The sequence below is a fragment of the Microcaecilia unicolor genome, chromosome 8 (genome assembly GCF_901765095.1).
Source record: "Microcaecilia unicolor chromosome 8, aMicUni1.1, whole genome shotgun sequence".
Classification (NCBI taxonomy): domain Eukaryota; kingdom Metazoa; phylum Chordata; class Amphibia; order Gymnophiona; family Siphonopidae; genus Microcaecilia; species Microcaecilia unicolor.
The window spans coordinates 174,466,480-174,484,780 of record NC_044038.1 but is presented as its reverse complement, the minus strand read 5'-3'; the positions used below and the strand labels follow the sequence as shown (position 1 = coordinate 174,484,780).

Below are 18,301 nucleotides of genomic sequence, written 5' to 3'. Positions count from 1 at the left end.
TATACCACCATTTGCAAAGTATATTACATCAGCACAGTTTACAATTCCAAGTCAAAAGTTTCTATCCACCAATATAGTTGAAAACAGTCTATCAAGATAGACAGCACAGTCATTTACTTGTAATGAAAAATGTCTTACCTGATAATTTTCTTTCGTTTAGTCCACGGTTGTCCAACCTCCATCCTCAAGAGTCACAATCCATTCAGGTTTTCAGGATTTCCACAGTGAATAAGCATGAGATCTATTTGCATGCACTGCCTCCATTGTATGCAAACAGATCTCATGCATATTCACTGGGGATATCCTGAAAACCTGATCTGGTGAGGGCCAAGATTGGACATCCCTGCTTTAGTTGCAGCAGATGAATCCAGAGACTTGTGGGTTGCAACTACCAACAGGTGGAGAGAGAGCTCCTTCCAATCTGCTCTTTTACGTGCCAAACAGGATTATTATATCCAACTGACCAACTCTCTTGGCTCTAATCCTCGACTTCTCTTCACCACATTGAACTCTCTCCTCAAGGTGCCCCCTCCCCCAACTCCCCCTTCATTATCTCCTCAGACCCTTGCTGAATTCTTTCACAACAAGGCTCAAAAGATAAACCTTGCTTTCTCTACCTCACCAGCTCTCCCTCCACTAGTACGTTCCCCTCTCTCTCCTTCCCCTCATTCCCTTTCCTCCTTTCCTGAAGTTACTATTGAGGAAACTACACTTCTCCTTTCTTCCTCAAAATGTACCACCTGTTCCTCTGATCCCATTCCCACCCACCTTCTTAATGCCATCTCTCCTACTCTTATTCCTTTTATCTGTCACATTCTCAACCTCTCACTTTCCACTGCGACTGTCCCTGCTGCCTTTAAACATGCTGTGGTCACACCTCTCCTTAAGCAGCCTTCACTTGACCCTACTTGTCCCTCTAATTACCGACCCATCTCCCTCCTTCCTTTTCTCTCCAAATTACTTGAGCGTGCTGTTCACCGCCGCTGCCTTGATTTTCTCTCCTCACATGCTATTCTTGACCCATTACAATCTGGTTTTCGCCCTCTCCACTCAACCGAAACTGCGCTTACTAAAGTCTCCAATGACCTATTACTGGCCAAATCCATCCTCATTCTTCTTGATCTTTCCGCTGCTTTTGACACTGTTGATCACAGCATACTTCTCGATACCCTGTCCTCACTTGGATTCCAGGGCTCTGTCCTTTCCTGGTTCTCTTCCTACCTCTCCCTCCGCACCTTTAGTGTTCACTCTGGTGGATCCTCTTCTACTTCTATCCCTCTGCCTGTCGGCGTACCTCAGGGTTCTGTTCTTGGTCCCCTCCTCTTTTCTATCTACACTTCTTCCCTTGGTTCATTAATCTCATCCCATGGCTTTTCCTACCATCTCTATGCTGATGACTCCCAAATCTACCTTTCTACCCCTGATATCTCACCTTGCATCCAAACCAAAGTTTCAGCGTGCTTGTCTGACATTGCTGCCTGGATGTCTCAACGCCACCTGAAATTAAATATGACCAAAACCGAGCTTCTCATTTTCCCCCCCAAACCCACCTCCCCGCTCCCCCCGTTTTCTATTTCTGTTGATGGCTCTCTCATTCTCCCTGTCTCCTCAGCTCGAAACCTTAGGGTCATCTTTGACTCTTCTCTCTCCTTCTCTGCTCATATCCAGCAGACTGCCAAGACCTGTCGTTTCTTTCTTTACAACATCCGTAAAATCCGCCCCTTTCTTTCCGAGCACTCTACCAAAACCCTCATCCACACCCTTGTCACCTCTCGTTTAGAATACTGCAATCTGCTTCTTGCTGGCCTCCCACTTAGTCACCTCTCCCCTCTCCAGTCGGTTCAAAACTCTGCTGCCCGTCTCATCTTCCGCCAGGGTCGCTTTACTCATACTACCCCTCTCCTCAAAACCCTTCACTGGCTCCCTATCCGTTTTCGCATCCTGTTCAAACTTCTTCTACTAACCTATAAATGTATTCACTCTGCTGCTCCCCAGTATCTCTCCACACTCGTCCTTCCCTACACCCCTTCCCGTGCACTCCGCTCCATGGATAAATCCTTCTTATCTGTTCCCTTCTCCACTACTGCCAACTCCAGACTCGTGCCTTCTGTCTCGCTGCACCCTACGCCTGGAATAAACTTCCTGAGCCCCTAACGTCTTGCCCCATCCTTGGCCACCTTTAAATCTAGACTGAAAGCCCACCTCTTTAACATTGCTTTTGACTCGTAACACTCGCCTCCACCTACCCTCCTCTCTTCCTTCCGTTCACATTAATTGATTTGATTTGCTTACTTTATTTATTTTTTGTCTATTAGATTGTAAGCTCTTTGAGCAGGGACTGTCTTTCTTTCTATGTTGTGCAGCGCTGCGTATGCCTTGTAGCGCTATAGAAATGCTAAATAGTAGTAGTAGTAACTAAACTGTCTTATAGGACAGAATAATCCTTGCTTGGTCAGTCAGTATTTCTTATAACAAAAGCAAAAGGAAATAGAATTATAACATTTCTCCTTCATGGAACCTGGAGAGGTGTCCATTATGAAACCCAAGGAGGTGAAACTGAGACCCAATCATTGGGAGGTGCAGGAGGCACTGGTAGACCTGGAGTTTGAAGAAGAGTTTCTTTCTGTCAGCATGAAGAAGGCCTGTTTTTGTTGAAGTGGGAACCCTGAAAGTTAGATTTGCTTGGTCATGGGAACAGTGCACTAGCCTCAGAAAAAAAAACAAGTATTTCTCCTGCAGCCAAGGCTGTGGGCTTTAAAGAATTATGCCCCAATTTTTTTTTTTTTTTTTTGTCAGTGAGGAAGGAGAATGAAGGAAGGGCTGGAGAAGGGTGGGGGAGGGACCTGGTATCGCCAGGTTTATCCCCTAAAGCCAGCACTGTTCAACCGCACACCCCAAAACTCCACTGAAGTGAGAGACCCAGAACAGAAGCCAACATCAGATGAGACCAGGAGTTTGTGAGAGACTGTTAATCCGCCTGCTGAAGACAGAGAATATTGACTGGCCAAGGAGCATTCCATCTTATAAGACAGTTCAGTGCTCTGTATCTCGACCTGCTGGTAGAAGGTTACAACCACAAGTCTCTGGACTCATCTGCTGTTTATGTTAAGGAACAGGAGGAGTTCTCAATACTGGTGATATCCTTAGGAACATTAATAAATTTTAGTATAGAAAGGAAGTCATGCTTACTAAAAGAAACTTCATTATGTTTAAATGCATATGACAGCTAAAGAATTTGGGATAAGAAATATCATTGATCAGTGAATCCAAGTTGGGATGCACAGTAGAATCACTTCTAGAAAATGTAGAAGAGAAGGAGTTAAAATCAGGAGCTTGCTTGAAGCCACACAACATGGACAATCCACTAGAGACAGAGGAGTCCAAGTCAGAGGCACATGTAGTCACATTTTGAAAAAGGCTTAGGTTGCAAATCCTGCCTGGCTGTAGGCGAGAGAGCTTCATTTCTATCCTGCAGTCATTTCTGGACTATTTGTAGGAATAGGAGACCTGTATCTTTAACTGCTTTTTTTATTTCTGTTGCCTGTGGCTGTCTTGCTCTAGCCTGCTGGACAATTAGGAATGCAGGACAACCAAAGCAGAGGGGATCAGGAACACAGGTCAAAGGAAACCAGAATAAGAAGTGCAGTGGCCTAACAGTGGGACAGAGGAGGCAGAGGCTAAGGTCAAAGGCAGCAAATTTTACTGAAAGACCTAATGGCCCATGTTTTGGCAAATTGCCTGTGTCAGGGGTCGTATGGTAGTTTCATGCATCAAATACTTCCCGTGCAATTTGTAGCCCAAATACCCTCCATCTCCCAAGCAAACGGAGAAAAGCTCCTGAATTCCAATCCCTGCACAGTTTACTCTAGGGGTTTCTCAACCATGCTCTGGGGGACCAAGTCAAGCTTACAGCAGGTCCATAATAAATATACACGTTAGATTTGAACATTTACTAACTCCTCCATTATATGCAAATCTCTCATGAATATTCATTAGGGATTTCCTGAAAACCTACCTGGCTGGTGGTCCTCCAGGATGTGTTTGAGGACCATGGTCTACCCTTATCACAATTCTCAAATAAAGATATGCATAGATGGAGAGAGGACTCCTTTCATGCTCATAATGGTGCTGGATAACTTGAAAAGCTGCTTTATCCTGCATGATAAATCCTGATAATGCTAACATTAAAAGCAAATTTTAACTTGGTGCAATAAATAGGTCCAAAGACTAAAGAACTTAAGATTTTATAAGAACTTACCTAATACAAGGAAAACCCACCAGAGCCAGTACTGACCATCAAAATAACCAGGGAAGTAGGTGGAGAACTACAACAGAAATAACCGATATTACACACCAACTATTTTAACACTAAATGCACAATTCCTAGAGAAACACTGGGCATACAAGTTTTTAAATGGGGATTTTTCAGTTCATCTCTACATCTGAAAATTCTTTTCTTACTGTTTCTTCATTTTAGAGACAATGTCCAAAACAATACCTGACTGCTTAGCAGACCCCTCTCCATTCCTAGTTAAAAAATCATTAGGGACTGGCAGTGAAATAATTTTTACGTATTTTTTCGTTCTAGAATGAATGTTGTCAACAGCGTGCATTGTTTGCAAAACAGCGTGCACTGTTTGCAAAGCAGGGAAAGAGTGCACATGCATGAACCATCATGCATGTATACACTATCGGGAAGCAGTACGCCCTCTTTGCACACAGTGTGCGCTCTTTGAGAAGACTGCACACCAACAATATTTCATTGCATATGACAGCCCATGCTGAGAAATCTTATTCCAGCTAAATATAGGGTTAAAACTGTTCTTCAGAAGAAACAAGAGGTACTAATAAGCAGGCAGTAAAGATCCATTATGCCTGGCTTCAAATACTGAACTGCAGCTGGGAGATTTCTCAAGTGTGTTGTACTAAGTCACAGGCTCCCCACTCCTGCCCCCAATTAGAAGTACGTCAAAGTGTTTAGCAGTCCTAGCTAATTCCTCCCAGCCCACAAGGGACCATAACCAGGTGTACTGAGGAAGCAAGCTCATTTTTCCATGGTAATATATCTACTGGGACCAGTGTGCACGTCCCTGACACAATGGTGCTTCGGGGGGGGGGGGGGGGGATTGTGTTTATATCAGTTAAAACCTGCAGAAATGCCTTTCAGAATGGCTCAAGAGGTGCTTAAATTTAAAACCTGGATGTTGTAGGCTTTAGATTCTTCTCTTATTTCTACAAATCACACCAAAATTAAATCAGGTCCTGAATCTCCTCAAAGCAATCTCCCGCCTATGGAGTTCTATTATGTGTGGCCTGGCAATTATTTTCATAGGAAACGTGCTTCATAACAACCTTACAGGACTATCATATGATCTACAGTTGAACCTGAGCATGCCTAAAGAGAAATTCACATCTGGAAAGGAGATGCTCGTACCCTAGAGTTCAATCTCAGACAGCGTTGTGATAATAGCTTACCCTCACAATCAGGATCCACTTAATAAGAGAAAGACCAAAGCCAGATATGGCGCCATATCGTCCAGCAGCTGATGTGGTCAGACAGAAGGACAAGAAAAACCCAATCCAATTGAAGAGGAATGCCACTGGGGGGGGGTGGGAATACATAGAATAGATTAATTTCGTATCTTAAAGAATTCAGGCCTGAGATCAACATTATCAGCAATCAATCTGAATGCTTTCCAAATCCTACAATACCACTGAGGCCTGCTGACAGCAAGTATGCAATGTAAAAGAAATTTATTTGGCCAATGTGAAAAGACGAAGATCACTTCTTTTCATATGGAGGTCCAATGTGGTCACTACAACACTTCTGTTCAGAGCCAATGATAAGGACTGTATCTGAATTCAAGAATGCATAGGGCAAGCACAGAGAATTTCTAAGGAAGAGGAAGTGATTGCAGAGCTTAGCAGCTGGCACAGATGGGCAGACTGGATAGGCCATATGGTCTTTATCTGCCATCAGTTTCTACTCATGTAATTGAAGCCTTATGGCCATAGACAAAGGTGTTGGACTAATATAGACCGAAGTAGGCAGTCTCTCAATGTCCATTGTACTTACTGAAAAAGGTCAGCATGAAAATGCCATCATTTCCTATCCTTAGCTGGTCGGCATCATCAAAATCGTCTCTGGCCACAAAATCATCATCCTAATGCAGAGGAGAAATTAAATCAACTGTTTCAGTCTACCAAATGTTAACAACATGGTAGAGTATGAATCATTCTAAAGTCACAGAAGAACACAGACAATGGCATGCTAATACTGTACAGGGAGGTAATACAGCTTAGCTTCTGATTTACACACCTTGTACAGCATCTGCAATAGATGTCATTTTTTCTGGGGCTGCTGCTACTGCTGCTCCTTTTTGACCTGTTTTTATATTCTCTTAAAAATCAGGCTTGGCTCCATTTCAGAAAGTGCTTTTGGTGTGTCCCCTTTCCCATCTCTCCCCCCTAGAGCACAGTCAGCAACTGATGGACCCTAAGGAGGTCCTAGAACTTAAGGTGTTTGCAGTATCACAGTGAGATTTATGACTCGACACTGGTTTTCTACAATCCAAATGTACTCTTGAAAGGCAAATACCAGCGGACTGTGCCCAGGGACACAGAGCATTGCTGGAAGCAGAGGCAAAGGAACCACATACATCACGACAGCATTCCTTCAGCAGGAAAGTCTCATCATCCAGATGCATGATTTGAATCTTGGATGCATGATTTGAATCTTTAAACAATCATCATCTCTCCTCTCTTAGCCTGCTATAATTCATATAATAATAGGCACTATGACATCACCACCAGCAATGCACTGTGGGATTCTGGAGCCACTACCCTGTTACTGTTTTGTTGCCTTTTTTTTTTTTAATACAGTAAATTGTTTGGCAAAAGCATCAGTACTTAATTATCAAAACGGTAAAGTGACAAGAAAATAAAACATAAGAAGGATTTTGATTGTGCGTGTTGTTTAATTTTGTTGTTGCTGTTACAAGCAAGTCTTCCTTCCCTCCCTTAATGCCTGGATCCTGTTGGTCTTGGCAAGGGAACCTGAGCTTAAAAAAATTTATCTAGGAAAAAAAAAGATCAAGATCCACGTACCAAGTACATAGGACTTGTTTTTGCACATCTGACATGTCAGCACTTTATTCTGTGGAAATGCCTGAAATCAGCCACTCAGACTTACCTAGTGCATTTTTCTTCTATGGAAAACCAACATTTACAAAAGGTTAAAGTCTACTTTTAAACACCCAAGTCTTGACGTAAATTTTCAGTTTTATAAAAGAAACATTAAAGAAAGAACAGCACGTTGACAGTTCTGTATATATAAATGGTGAAATTAGATCTTGCCTCCTAATTTTCTTTCCTCTAGACCCTCCAGACTGGTCAAGACGCATGGGTTATGTACTCCTACCAGCAGAGGGAGACTGAGAAAACACTGAGCTTTGGATACTGTATAAATAACCTGTGAAGCACCCCCACTAGCCAGTATAACACTAACAAAGCAGAGAAAAAACAAAACAACAATTATACAGACCCTGTACGTGGTCACTGCATAACTCCAAGATTTTGTGCTTCCACAGGCGGGTCACAAACAAAACCACACCTGTATCAAACCCGAACCAGAAACAGAAGCTGGTCCCAAGAGTCTGTAACTATTTGAACAACAATCATCAACTGCCGAGAGAAAACAAATAAACTCAAAGAACACCTTCTGGCCTAAAGCATATATAGGGCGGGCCCTTGACCGGTCTGGAGGGTCTAGAGGAAAGAAAATTAGCAGGTAAGATCTAATTTCACATTCCTCAGCGACCCTCCAGACCGGTCAAAACGCGTGGGACGTACCAAAGCAGTAAATATCTACGGGTGGAACCCGCGAAGGCCAGAGGCCAAAACTGCTGCACCAAAACTCGCCTCTTCCTTTGCATGAGCATCAACCCTATAATGTTTACCAAACGAATGCAAAGAAGACCAAACTGCCGCCCAACAAATATCTAGTAGAGGGATCATACTATTTTCCGGCCAAGAAGCCATCACTCCTCTAGTGGAATGAGCTGAAAAAAACTTAGGTACTTCACGACCCTTCAATAAGTAAGCCGATGCAATCGCCTCCTTCAACTACCGGGCTATAGTAGCCTTGGAAGCAGCTGCCCCCTTTTTAGGACCACCATGAAGAACAACCAACCAATCTGAGGCTCTCAACTCCCGAGTTCTAGATAGACAACAACGCAAAACTCGCTTCACATCTAACTTTGCAAGACGACGCTGTTCCGAATCTCCCGCCAAATTTTCTAAAACTGGCAAAGAAATGATCTGATTCACATGGAATCAGAAACCACCTTGGGCAAAAAGGAAGGTACTGGCCGCAAAGAAACCTTCTCCTTGGAAAAAGGACAAAAAAGGCGCTCTACAAGACAAAGCATGAAGTTCCAAAACCCTCCGCGCTGACGTAATGGCCACCAAAAACACCACTTTCAAGAAAAGATCCTTGCAAGAAGCCGAAACCAAAGGTTCAAACAGAGGCCAGATCAAAGCATCCAAAACAAGATTCAAATCCCATGGAGGAACCAACCGACAACGAGGAGGCCGAAGCAATTTAACACCCTTCAAAAAACGGATCACATCAGGTGCAGAAGCTAACGACTTCCCTTGAACCTTTCCACGAAAACATGACAAGGCCGCCACTTGTACCTTCAAAGTAGACAAGGCCAGACCCCTGTCCAAACCATACTGTAAAAATTCTAATACATCCGCAACCGAAGAACGAAAGGGTAAAAAATTCCGATCTTGACACCAGTGCTCAAAAAGCCTCCAGACCCGAACGTACACCAGAGAAGTGGATTGTTTGCAAGTGCTTAACATCATAGCGATAACTCTAGAAGAAAAACCTTTCTTCCTCAACTTGTGCCTCTCAAGAGCCAAGCCATAAGCGAGAACGGAGACGGGTCTGGCAAGACGATCGGCCCAACACAACAATACTGTCTCTGTCAGTGGAATAGGCTCCGCTACCGCCAGACGCACCAGATCTCCGTACCACGGACAACGCGGCCAATTTGGAGCTATCAAAATCACCCGACCCGAGTGATGTTCGATGCGCTGGACTACTCGCCCGACTAACGGCCACGGTAGAAAAACATACAGCAACTCCTGAGGCCAGGTCAGCAGAAGAGCGCCGAGTCCTTCCGCCCGAGGATCCCTTCTGCGACTGAAAAACCGTTGTACTTGCGCATTGCTTGCTGTTGCCATGAGATCCATCACTGGTAGACCCCACATTGACACAATGCGATTGAAAACCGATCGATGCAGAGCCCATTCCCCGGGATCTAGAGTATGTCTGCTCAGATAGTCTGCATCCACGTTGTCCACCCTGGCTACATGTGCCGCCAAAAGAGCCTGAAGAATTTCTGCCCATTGACACAACTGCGCCGCCTCCTCCGCGACCGACCGGCTCTTTGTGACCCCTTGCCGGTTGACATAAGCCACGGCCGTGGCGTTGTCGCAGAGCACTCTGACTGCCTTGCCTAGAAGCAGATTCTAAAAGAACTGAAGAGCCAAGCGAATGGCCCGAGACTCCAACCGGTTGATGGACCACTGTGCTTCTTCCGGAGACCACCAGCCTTGAGCTACCTGACCGAGACAATGAGCCCCCCCAGCCTGTGAGACTGGCATCTGTGGCGAGAACTACCCACTCTGAAGATTCCAACGGCATTCCCTTTTCCAGGTTGCGAGTGTTGAGCCACCAGCGGAGGCTGAGACAAGGAATTGCAGTCAGCGGCAATCGCCTCTCCAACTCTTGCGATTGAGGAGACCAACGACTGAGCAGAGCTGACTGCAACTGACGCATGTGCACCCTGGCCCAGGGAACTACCTCTATAGTCGCCACCATCATCCCCAGAACTTGAAGGTAAGCATGCAGCGTCGGCAATGCCTCCGCAAGAAACCGACGAATCTGATCTTGCAACTTGAGAATCCGAAGGGACGGTAAAAACACTCGACCATTGCCTGTATTGAAGAGGACCCCCAGATACTCCAGAGACTATGACAGAACAAGATGACTCTTGCTGAGATTCACTACCCAACCAAGGGACTCCAGAAAATGTACCACTCGAGCTGTAGCCTGTTTGCTCTCTGCCCTTGACTTGGCCCGAATCAGCCAATCGTCTAGATACGGATGCACCAAAATACCCTGTCTCCGCAACGCCACCGCTACCACTACCATGACCTTAGAAAAGGTGCAGGGAGCTGTTGCAAGACCGAAGGGCAGGGCACAAAATTGAAAATGCTTCCCTAAAACCACAAAGCGAAGAAAACGCTGATGCGCCGGACGAATGGGAATGTGTAGATAAGCCTCTGTCAAATCTAGAGAAGTTAGGAACTTCCCACTCCGCACAGCGACAATGACTGACCGCAACGTCTCCATGCGAAAGGAGGGAACCTTTAGCGCGGCATTGACCCTCTTTAGATCTAAATAGGCCGAAAGGAACCCTCCTTTTTTGGCACCACAAAATAGATCGAATAACAACCCAAGCATTGCTGACCGGGAGGAACCGAAACCACTGCTCCCAGATTGAGGAGACACCGCAAAGTGTCCCGCACTGCCGCCTTCTTGACCCGCAAACAACACAAGGACTCCAGAAAAACTTCGGGAAGCAAACTTTTGAACTCCAGCGCATACCCGTCTCGAACCACCTCAAGAACCCACTGATCTGATGTGATCTGGGTCCAGCTCTGGTAAAACTGACTCAGCCGAGCCCCTACACGTACCAGAGGCTGGACCCGCACACCTTCATTGGGGATTGCATCCCGAACCTGGTCCTCCCGAGGAAAAGTCACGGCCTTCACGACGACCTCCTCGAAAAGACTAGGTGCGCTGGAAAAAACTACCTCTGGAAGACCCACTAGACCTACCCGGTTTGTACTGTCAGGCTTCCCTAAACCGATCGCGTAATGACGTCCCTCTGGACCCCGCTTTGGGACGCAATTCAGGAAGAAGAGGAACTTTAGCATTACTGAGACCTCGCACCAACTTGTCCAAATCCTCCCCAAAGAGCATAGATCCCTTAAAAGGGAGAGAACACAATTTAGCCTTAGAAGCCGCATCTGCAACTCAACCTCGCAACCAGAGGGCCCTACACACTCCAACTATCATAGCCATATTCTTGGCTGACACCCGCAACAAATCGTAAAGGGCATCAGACAGAAAAGACGAACCCATCTCCAATTTAGCTAACTCCTGGACCCCAGAAGTTCCGACATCCACTGAATCATCAAGAAGCTTCTTAGCCCAGCGAAAACAAGCTTGAGCTACCAAACCCCCACAAACCGAAGCCTGTAGGGCTAGAGCCGACAAATCAAAACTACGCTTGAGGAAAGATTCCAACCTCCTATCCTGGGGGCCACAAAGTGCGGTCCCGCCGTCTACAGGAATAGCCGTAGCCTTAGTAACAGCTGTCACCACTGCATCAACTGTGGGAGCCTTAAAGGAATCTCTATCCTCCTGCGGAAGGGGATAAAGCCTCGCCATTGCCTTAGAAACCTTACACGATGAATCCAGCGAAATCCACTCTTAATCATATCCCGGAGATCCTTATTCATGAGAAAGGACCGCGCTTTATGCTGAATGCCTTTAACCAAAGGATCCACCTGTCTTACCTCTCCCATGGGAATCTCTGCCTGTTCCAACTTAAGGCTGGACATCACCTGATCTATGAGCTCCGCAAGCTCATCTCTATGAAAAATTCTAACTACTGAGGGGTCCTCACCAGGAACCAAACAGTCCAGATCCTGAGAGCCCTCAAAGCCCTCGGATTCACCAAAATCACTGAGAGGCCCTTCAGAACCCATAGGAGAGAAACAATCCCTGTCTTCAGTCCACTCTAAACGGGGTCTTTTAGCCAGCATGGGAGTAGTCCCTTCCTCTATTTGGGGGGGGGGGTCCCGATTTCCAGGCTTGATAAAGCATCCACACAAAATCCGGAGGGAAACCAACCCCTCCTGAGCCTTCATTAGCCACCTTCTGAGCCCCAATGGAGGAAACAAGCCCAAAAACAGCCGGTTCTGCTACCCGCACTGGATTCAAAATGGCGGCTGTTCCTGCCAAAACTGAAACCACCGCCGCTCCCGCCTGCGATCCTGAAGCTAAAGGATCCGCAGCCACCGCCGGAACTTCCGTGGACAAAACGGGAGGAGCCGAGGACAGCTGTTTCGGCTCCCTGCAGAGACAACACTGAGTACCCGGCGTCTCTACCCCGCGTCGGGAACATGCGTGGCAATGAAGGAGCTTGCCTGACATAGCTGGACTGCAGGGAGAGGCAGAACGCTGAGCTGACCAGACGCCGAGCTGCCTCCACTAACAACAATAATCGCACTGCTCTCCCGCCTAGTCAAAGGAACGTGAACTCTTCATTCGTTCCGAGGAAAATAATTATTCTGTTAAAGAAACAGAGCTAAAATCTGGCAGCTGCTGACTGTAAGGCACTCAAGGCTCCAGTACTGGGAAAGTAGCCGAGGCACAAAGCTGCCACAAACAGAGAGAGAGCAGCACAGTGGGAGGGACCCGACTAGCAGGTGTGACACCCCAGGGGGAATACTGGGCCCCACCAGACCCAAGCCCCCGAAGCTCTTTTTTTTTTTCAAACACACGTACAAGGGTACTGAAATGACAGAATTTCCAAACAAAATCAAAAATTCCCCTTTCGATATCCATAAAACTACTTCACCAGACTATTGAAGACTGCACAGGCTGTACTTCTACCTCTGCTGAGACTGAGAAAATACTGGCTAGTGAGGGTGCTGCACAGGTTATATATACAGTATCCAAAGCTCGGTGTTTCCTCAGTCTTCCTCTGCTGGTAGGAGTACATAACCCACGCGTCTTGACCGGTCTGGAGGGTCGCTGAGGAAACAATAGTTTATAACATAGTACACTGTAAAATCACACTATTTAAAGCCAACCAAGGTACAGTACTCAGTCCTACACAGTAAAATTCTGGGTGCTGTATTATCATATCACCAACAGAGTAGACTCCCGTCTCTCTCTGTACTGTGAGAAGGCAAATATAAACAAACATAACCCCAATAAATAGAAGCCTACATAAATTAGAGGGCATACATTTACAAATTATTTTGCAAAGTTAATAGAACCATTATGTCACTACCTTCAATACAGAGAACTTTAGCTGTCTTCCTTTTACCCGTTACTTTTAATAGCTTGGTGGCTGGATTGTTTCTCAATAATACCCTTTTTTCAGGATGAGTTTTTGACAGAAGGCCAGAGTATCTTTAGTCAGAGACAGAAATATATGAGCACCCTTTAAAGTTCATGTGTCAATGATTTCTTTTCCTAATGGTCATGGTATGCCCTCCTTTCAGGTTTTTCCAGAAAGTATCAAACTAAGAAATTTCTTTCACAGTTCCTACTCAGTATGTTCTGGTCCAAATCTTTGGTTGCTGAAGACATCGTTGGGCAGCTGTTCCACAGGGCCTGAAGTGCTGGTGCCAATAATACACCTGTGCTTATTTTAATGGACTATAGCTATAAAGAACCATCATGCAGATGAACTAATATTACATAAGTAATAATGGCCAAAAAGACTTCCCATAGCATGTATGGAATTCAACTGTTTCCAGGGGATTCATTTTATTTTGTCTCTTTAACTATTGACTGTTACAACATTGGTTTTCACCTTTCAGCTAAGCTATTAAATTTCAGATCATAATAGCAGCAAAAAATGTTTCTATTCGTTAATTTGGGAAACACTTGTCAGCTTCTAATCTTCAAGTGGGTTTCTTATTACCCCTTTTCAATTATGAGATACCAGTGAAGAGAGTTCAGATACTCACTCTTCCAGGAACTAGTGGGATGGTAGCTTCAGTCTTGGTTCTCTCAGCTTCATCGTAACTGGGCAGTGAGGTGGCCACATTATAAGAGGGAGGATTGGGGAAGCCTGACTCATCTTTATAGTCAAAAAATGCTGTAAAATTTATAAATAAAAAAAAAAGGAGATAAGAGCAGCAGTACCAGAAAGGCTAACTTTATCCTGTCATGCTATTTACAAATCAAACTCAGCACTAATAAAGCATTGTGTCAGTTCATCAGTCCTACTAAATTAATACAAAATACCCTAGCATCTGCATCTATGATAAACAGGCATCAGTAGCCTCTCACATGCCTGGTTTTCTGTAACAAGCTCAGCAACAAATTCGATTGTGTTTTCACGCTCCCACCCCTGTTGGTCAGCATTTTACAGGACCAGGACACTGTACCAGTGACTTCACAGTGAGAATCCTGAAAGGTAGCTTTAAAACCATACAAGAACGTAAGACCTTTGAAGTCAGAATGATTGAATATTTTAACACCCAACAGAAAGGACTTAACAAGGATCTGGGGTTCCTAGCCCATTATAAACCATAAAGCTGTATTTCTCTGTTGATCACCCTCCCCTCACCTATCCACACCTATCCTGTTAGAATATCAATGATAAGCTTTGATGTCCCCATGCATACCTCCTACCCACCCCCATCCTCCCACCCTGTCAGACTGTCATAGTAATGCTTGAATGTTTTCACTTATATACACTGTCAGCTAGCACATTTGCTTATTTCCGATCTGACGAAGAAGGGCAACCTTTGAAAGCTAATCAAGAAATGTATTAAGTCCAATAAAAAAGGTATCATCTTATTTTCTTTTCCATGTTTTATTTTGTTTGATTTCTATTGATAACCTTAAGAGTGGACTAACACGGCTACCACACTCCTCCACGTATTGATAAAAGCCAAAAAAGGACGGAAACTGGTTTCTATTTTTCATGTAGCTTGTAGTGATACTTGTAAGGCAATTGTACAAGGCTGCTACATCGGTACAGCTAGAGACATGGCAAGTGCAGGCTAAGTGAACCTGAAACCTTCAGCAAGGATGAAAAGAAAAAAAAAATCAGGCTTATAATTTCTTTTTCTAATCAAGCTTTTGTTCCAGGAATATCCAGTAGTAGATTTCTGTCTCTAGCTCCCTTTAGGCATAAGGACAGCTTGGATGCTCACCACGCTATCCCTATCCAACATACATTTATTAAAGGTACAGTAGCACGCTACAGCCACAGCTGACGTTACATAAGTACATAAGTAATGCCATACTAGGAAAAGACCAAGGGTCCATCGAGCCCAGCATCATGCCCACGACAGTGGCCAATCCAGGCCAAGGGCACCTGGCAAGCTTCCCAAACGTACAAACATTCTATACATGTTATTCCGGGAATTGTGGATGTTTCCCAAGTCCATTTAGTAGCGGTTTATGGACTTGTCCTTTAGGAAACCGTCCAACCCCTTTTTAAACTCTGCTAAGCTAACCGCCTTCACCACTTTCTCCGGCAACGAATTCCAGAGTTTAATTATACGTTGGGTGAAGAAAACTTTTCTCCGATTTGTTTTAAATTTACTACACTGTAGTTTCATCGCATGCCCCCTAGTCCTAGTATTTTTGGAAAGCATGAACAGACGCTTCACATCCACCTGTTCCACTCCACTCATTATTTTATATACCTCTATCATGTCTCCCCTCAGCCGTCTCTTCTCCAAGCTGAATAGCCCTAGCCTCCTTAATCTTTCTTCATAGGGAAGTCGTCCCATCCCCGCTATCATTTTAGTCGCCCTTCGCTGCACCTTTTCCAATTCTACTATATCTTTCTTGAGATGCGGCGACCAGAATTGAACACAATACTCAAAGTGCGGTCGCACCATAGAGCGATACAATGGCATTATAACATCCTCACACCTGTTTTCCACACCTTTCCTAATAATACCCAACATTCTATTCGCTTTCCTAGTCGCAGCAGCACACTGAGCAGAAGGTTTCAGCGTATTATCGACGACGACACCCAGATCCCTTTCTTGGTCCGTAACTCCTAACGTGGAACCTTGCATGACGTAGCTATAATTCGGGTTCTTTTTTCCCACATGCATCACCTTGCACTTGCTCACATTAAACGTCATCTGCCATTTAGCCACCCAGTCTCCCAGTCTCGTAAGGTCCTCTTGTAATTTTTCACAATCCTGTCGCGATTTAACAACTTTGAATAACTTTGTGTCATCAGCAAATTTAATTACCTCGCTAGTTACTCCCATCTCTATATCATATAAATATATTAAAAAGCAGCGGTCCTAGCACAGACCCCTGAGGAACCCCACTAACTACCCTTCTCCATTGTGAATACTGACCATTTAACCCCATGACCATAGAACAAGCAACTCACACAGAACAGCTACCCAGCTGCCTACCCTGCCAATTGTTAAATCTGTCCCTAGGTATATTAGTTAAAATATTCCACTGTATTCAATGGAAAAGTTAAAATGGCAAACCCAGATCAATTTTGCTATGAAGCAGAACTGGAATAAAAGTATGATACATCTATAACTACTGAAGTACATAGCAGAAGACCACCTTGAATCTGAACAAAAAAAATCAAAATGCCACAATAATGCTGTTCTCTCTTCTCTCTGCCTTGTAAAAGTTATCATGCAGACCAGGAATCAAAAATCAGCTACAGGACTAGCTAACTTTGAGTTGATGTATTAAAGCACACTATTGTTATAGTAGGAACTAATGTATGCAAACAAGCAGCATTGTTAATGTACATAAACTATCCTGTGGCAGACAGAATGAAAAATCTATGCTAAGGAGAAAAAAGATCCAAAAGTGGGCACATGTTAATGCACTGTGAAAATACTTGCATTAAAATATGCAAACTGCTTTACAAAGTAACTACTTAGTCTCACTCACACACACAAGGAGTGACTTGGGCTGCACATACTGCAGCAGGACATGTTTATCCACTCCCACCCTAGCCGAGATATTTAACCATTTCTCTGACCTCATGTGCAACTTCCTTTAAATCAATCACCTTAGTTTCTAACTCTTCGTACTTTCTTACCTATCTATATGTTACATCTTTGCTTTACCCTTCGCTATCACCTATAAGGTAATTTTCTTTCCTTTAATGCAGCAGATTAATCCAGGAACTAGTGGGTTAAGTCCGCCTACCAGCAGGTGGAGATAGAGATAAACAAACTAAAGGCAGTGATGCCAGACGGCCAAGCTCCTTCCTCAGTTAGTATGTCATTCGTAAGCATTTGCCAAGGCCAAAAATATGAAACCAACAACAACCAGAAACCATCCTCACTATGAAAAACAGAGAACCAAATAAGAACTTCGAAATAACTGCAACTTGATCCAGAAAGCGGAATCCTTTCCGTGTTCCCATATCTGTCTGAACTCTGCAAAAGAGAACCCAGAAGGAAAAAAATAGCCACACTGCACGGAAAATGAAAAAAAAACGTCTGCTGAACTAGGGAGGGATCATGGATTCATCTGCTGCGTTAAAGGAAAGAAAATTATCAGGTAAGACATAATTTTACCTTCCTTGTCACTTGCAGCAGATGAATCCAGAAACTAGTGGGATGTACCAAAACATTCCTTAAGTAGGGTGGGAAGCCGATGCTCCCCGCGCCAACACTCCCGCCCCAAAACTCGCATCCTCCCGAGCAGACATGTCTAGCCTTTAATGCTTCGCAAAGGATGACGGGACGCCCAAGTAGCCACACGACAAATCTCTTCCAGAGAAGGCCGACGCCTCCGCCCAAGAAGCCACCTGTGCCCGAGTAGAATGTGCCTTCAGGGCCACTGGAGATGCCCGCCCTTGTAGCAGATACGCCCCTCCAATGGTTTCCCTAATCCAGCAAGCAATGAAAGCCTTAGAAGCCACCTCACCTCTTTTCGATCCCGAAAAGAGCACAAAGAGATGATCCAAGCGTCGAAACTTGTTAGAGATCTGCAAGTACCGAAACAAGGTTCTCCGCACGTCCAGGAAACGTAGCGAGGCAAACTCCCATGGATAATCCGAAAGACGGAAGATAAACCGCCTGACATGGAAAGCTGAAACCACTTTAGGTAGAAACGACGGTACCATCCGGATCAACACCCCTGCTTCAGAAAACTGCAAAAAAGGATCTCTGGAAGACAAAGCCTGAATTTCAGAAATTCTCCTAGCCGAAGCAATGGCCACCAAAAACACTGTTTTAAGTGTTAGATCCTTCTCAGAAACCTTATTCAACGGCTCAAATGGTGGGGCCTGGAGGGCTCACAGTACCACATTCAAATGCCACGCTGGGCACGGCTGCCGCAGAGGAGGCCAAAGCCGAAGAGCCCCGCGTAGGAAACGGACCACATCAGAGTGAGCTGCTAAAGAGGAACCGTCCAGTTTGCCCCTAAAACAAGCTAGCGTGGCCACCTGCACTCGAAGGG

At 44.8% G+C, this 18,301-nt stretch overlaps 1 protein-coding gene across 1 annotated transcript in view; it reads right to left on the bottom strand.

Moving 5' to 3' along the window:
- Nucleotides 1-18,301, bottom strand: part of NDFIP1 (Nedd4 family interacting protein 1) — a 54,238-nt gene that overhangs the window by 11,184 nt on the left and 24,753 nt on the right. Inside the window, 4 exon segments of the mRNA XM_030213429.1 lie at nucleotides 4,259-4,325; nucleotides 5,476-5,600; nucleotides 6,077-6,164; nucleotides 13,849-13,979. Of these exon segments, the coding sequence (XP_030069289.1) occupies nucleotides 4,259-4,325; nucleotides 5,476-5,600; nucleotides 6,077-6,164; nucleotides 13,849-13,979 (411 nt within the window).